This window comes from Vigna radiata, unplaced genomic scaffold, assembly GCF_000741045.1.
Source record: "Vigna radiata var. radiata cultivar VC1973A unplaced genomic scaffold, Vradiata_ver6 scaffold_214, whole genome shotgun sequence".
NCBI classification, from domain to species: domain Eukaryota; kingdom Viridiplantae; phylum Streptophyta; class Magnoliopsida; order Fabales; family Fabaceae; genus Vigna; species Vigna radiata.
The window spans coordinates 562,892-567,607 of NW_014541782.1; the positions used below are offsets into that span (position 1 = coordinate 562,892).

Below are 4,716 nucleotides of genomic sequence, written 5' to 3' on the forward strand. Positions count from 1 at the left end.
TTCAAAGATTACAGCATTAGTTACATTTAAAAGGTTCCACCTACCAACAAATATAGTGATTATAAATTGTTATATGGAAATTTAGAAAGATGATGTAACAACATTGCAAGGATTCCAAATTATCTTTTTCATGTTTAATTTACATAATTGCTCTAACGACAATATAATATAACCAATTGTTGTATGGAAATTTTTGGTTTAATCATTGGCATTAAATTTAAATCCATATTGATCAACCATGTTTTTTAAGAAGTAATAAAAGTTATTTATTGTTTTATATCAATCATAACATCATTTTATACTAATCATAAAATTTGAGATTTCTAAAAAATAAATAAAATGATGGGATAAGATAATAATCATGTCATCAATTTAAGAAAAAGAAAAGAGTAAATAAAAGATATTCAATTAAAAAATAAAAATTTTAAATATTTCAATAAACAAAAAAATTAATATAAATTAAATAAAAATATTAAATTTATCAAGAAGTTAGACCTTAATTTTACCTAATTATTTGTATGAAACTTTATTTGATTTAAAAAGATTATATATATATATATATATATATATATATATATATATATATATATATATATATATATATAATTTCTGAATCAATAAATGTTTTGGAAACTATATGGAACTTCTATCTTGTGTAGCTTGTTTCAGATTATAAAAATAATCAAATGATGCATACTTTTGGTAATGTCTTTCAGACATGACAAGTATTTTTGTTTTTTTTTTTTAAAATATAGTCTAAGTTAAGTTCGATGAAATTATTATAGATAACATTTTTTTAGGTATGGTATGTGAATTTAGAAATATTTATACATCACCTAGAGAGATGATGGTAACGGTAATAGTTTCTAGATCATTCTAGATAATAAACTAAAAGTTATTACAAAATAAAAATAAAAAGCACTAAGTATTTATATTAATAGTAATATAATTTTATATTAATCTTACATTTTTTATTTCAATAAAGAAAATAATGAAGTAAAATAATTGAAAATTGATTTTATTTAAAACATAAAATTATTGACGGATCTATACCGATAGATCATAATTTGTCAGTATTAATATGTTATCGACAAATTGCGGTTGTTAATTTATTGAATAAAGTATTTGTCGGTAATAATATTGAAATAAAGTAAATCTTGCTGATACATTATTTGTCATTATTGATAAATAAGAGTCATCAGTAATTTTCTAAACACATTAAAAATTTGATAATTTATTTTCTTTCTTTTGCACGATAACTTACAAAAATAAATAGAGTGTGAACCTTGAAGAAGAAAAATAAAGCGAAATCATAATTGGAAAACATTTTGCGAAACAATCTCATAATGACTGACAGATAATGTTATTAGTAATTATTTTCAATAAAAACATTTCAATCCATCCAAAAACTTATACAATTGATAAAGTTTTGTATCTATCATCCGATATTTTCCATTTTTTATCAATAAATCTGGTTGTTTTTGTTGTGTACATCTAAAATTTAATTAAGCTTAGAAAAATATAAACGTAAAAGTTGATTTTAACTAACTGAAAAAAAAAAAGTATTCTAATTTTCATAATATAAGTATTATTTACAATATTTATGAAAAAAAAATACAAATATAGATGCCTCCCTCTCCCCGTTACAACATGCAAAGGCCAAGGGCAATATTGTCTAACAGATTACTATGTTCTCAGCATGAAGAGAGCATACTGAGCTCAGCCTCAATCTCCAAGAAAACAAACACACTCCTTCTCTTCCCACGCTCTGGAGCTCTCCAATGGGAGAAAACCCTCTTACGTACGTGGCATATTTTAAGTTGCGCGTGTTCTTCACGTAAAACATTAACTCGTGAGCCAAACCTGACGATTTTTATCAGGAATTTTTATCGGCGGCTACATTTTTTAAATACGCAAGTTGAAAGTGTAGCATGTGGAATAAAACATACGGTGTCTGTCTCTCTGTTTGGCGGCCATAACAGGAATAGTGTTAAAATGGAGAATCAGATTCCAAATGGCAAAAGGGCAATGGAAGAAGAGCTGAACAGAGGGCGTGACATGGCAAATCAGTTGCTTGAAGTTCTTGCTCATGACAAATCAATCACTCATCTTCAAAAGGAAGAAGAAGGGTCAAAGTCAGTATTACCATTTGTTGAAGATCTTGTGCGCAACGTTCTGTGTTCATTCACAAACACCCTTCTGCTTTTGAACTCCAGCAACGATGTTTCCATCACTCTCAGAGATGTCTCTTCTTCCACCACCACTTCCCCAAAGAAGTTGGAATCTGTCGATGAAACTTGCAAGAATCGCAGTATTCTCACCACTGAAAACCGAAGAAGAGGCTACAAGAGAAAGTGAGCATCATAATCCATGTTTTCGTAGTTAATTATATGTGTGTGATCATGGTTATTATTTTGGATTTGGATCTGATTCTTTTTTCTTTAAGAAAATATGACATAAAGAAGCTAGATCAATCACTATTTGTAAAGGGATTAAGTCAACCAATCATCCACAGAAGATAATATATTTTTTTTATCAGAAATTATAATTCTATAAAATAAAACTCGAGTAATATTTGAAAATGCAGTAAAACAAGAAAGATATATCTGTGTAGTGCATGTCGATCATGAAAAACAAGAGTAATTTGTCTTCTCTTTGACATCAGTGCATTTATTATGCTTTTTCTTAACCAAATTCATTAATTTCTCAGCATTTTAATATTTCAATTTAATTTTCTGTGTTTTATAACTCTCCATAGTCGTATATATATTTTTTATTTTTAAACGATTAAATATTCTAATTAAACTATGTTTAAGATAATAAAGAAGTTATTAGACGATTGGGTACATTTTTATTTAGAATCAAACGCGAGGAACATGAAGAATAATGACGCTTATCCACAGCATGTTAGTTAATTTTCTTGATATTTATGTATTTAATTAAGAACCTCATTACAGGGACTGTTTTAACAATAACATTTTTAAATTTAATTCTTATATGAAGCTATGTCAAGGGCATGCTTGAATGAGAACTACTAAATTCTCACCTAATCGCACCAAAAATTGAAATGTGAAAATAGTTTATTTTCAACCTAAAATTAGAATCAATATAAAATAATTGAGTCTAATCCAATCATATCCTAAATATTCAACAAAAATTTTACTATTCATAATTCAACTAAGTTGATATCTCTTGTAAAAGGCATATGTGATAAATGAAGAAAATTCAGTAAAAATAATATAAGAAGATTTACAAAGCCTTTGAATTCGGAAAGAGAAAGGCTATGGTTGTCAAATGCATCTTGGCTAAAGGCTCTAGAAATAAACGATCATGATTACACAACTATTCGGATTGATTATCACAATTCCAATTTTAAATATTATGGTCAATTGATAGATATATTGGATTAGTTGGGAAAACATTTAAATATAAGAATTCTAACATTGATATTTTGTCTTCTTATATGAAGATCAATTGCTCCAAGTTGGGAGAAGAACAGCTCCATACTGATTGAAGATGGCTATGTATGGAGAAAATATGGACAGAAAATGACATTGAACGCCAAATACCTCAGGTATGTTCATCAATCTTCAGTTTCTCATGAATAAACCTTCTTCAGTTGTTCATGTGTCTAACCCTTGATTTCTAACCATGATACCAAAAATGGTTGAAAATGTGTTTGTAGGAGCTACTACAGGTGCACTCACAAGAATGATCAGGGATGCCATGCAATGAAACAGGTGCAGAGAATTCAAGATGTTCCTCCTTTGTACCGAACAACCTATTACGGCCATCATACTTGTAAAAGCCGTATGATCAATTCTGAGATTGTTTTGGAACCTCTTTCTCCTTCTGCATCTTCCACGTTACTTAGCTTTAATAGCAGCTTTCATTGCAAACAAGAAAACCCGTTTCCCTCATCACTACTTGCTCCAACCAAACATGAGCTGGTGGAAATGATTCATGATGAACATAGTGCTCAGAATCAATTATCCTCTCTTGAAGACCTCTTATTACATGATTGTGAAGTTGATTGCGATTATTCAAGGCGTGTGGCTAATATGCTATCATCCGCTGAATCCGTTGAATTTGAGAATGTTTTTATGAGCAGTTTGGATTATGTTGGCTAGGTATTTGTTTGTTTCGGTCGACAAAATCTTTTCTGGGTCGCTTATAGAGTAAATTTCATGCTGATTGAGAAGAGCTTAAATATCTTGTATTATTAGCTATTTGATTTGATTAGTACGAGTGTTTTATCCTTAAATCTTGTCAAAATAATAGCTGAATCTGTATTGTTGTTTTTCGCAATAGGGTGATTATTATTTTAATCTGTTATCCACAACACATAAAAGTAAGCAAATTGGTGAGATAAAATACAATTAAAAAATTATTAGTGAAATGGCCTCTAAAATTTGATAAACGTTTATCATTATCCGATATCATATATTGGTAATACTTTTACTTTGTATATATGAATAAGTTGGTCATTAGCCAAGTGCTAATACCATTTATATGGATTATTGATGATTAATAAAACTGAATTTTGGTGTAGTTTATTCTCTCAAAGAATTTAATTTCAAATAATATTATGCAGTAGCGTTGATGGAAAATGAGCTGAAGTGGGTTTTGACCATTCCAGAGTCATAAACTTTAGGGTACAAGGAATTTGGGAAGGAATGCTGAGAATCAAAAGAAATAAAATGGTGAAAGTCATAA

At 28.7% G+C, this 4,716-nt stretch overlaps 1 protein-coding gene across 1 annotated transcript; it reads left to right on the forward strand.

Annotated features, from left to right (window-relative positions):
* The first annotated feature begins 2,046 nt into the window (after positions 1 to 2,046).
* LOC106778127 (probable WRKY transcription factor 70) lies at positions 2,047 to 4,196 on the forward strand. The gene is made up of 3 exons (XM_014666041.2): positions 2,047 to 2,354; positions 3,470 to 3,574; positions 3,686 to 4,196. The coding sequence occupies exons 1-3, from the start codon at positions 2,059 to 2,061 to the stop codon at positions 4,128 to 4,130; spliced, it is 846 nt and encodes a 281-aa protein (XP_014521527.2). The 5' UTR covers positions 2,047 to 2,058; the 3' UTR covers positions 4,131 to 4,196.
* Positions 4,197 to 4,716: the final 520 nt, after the last annotated feature.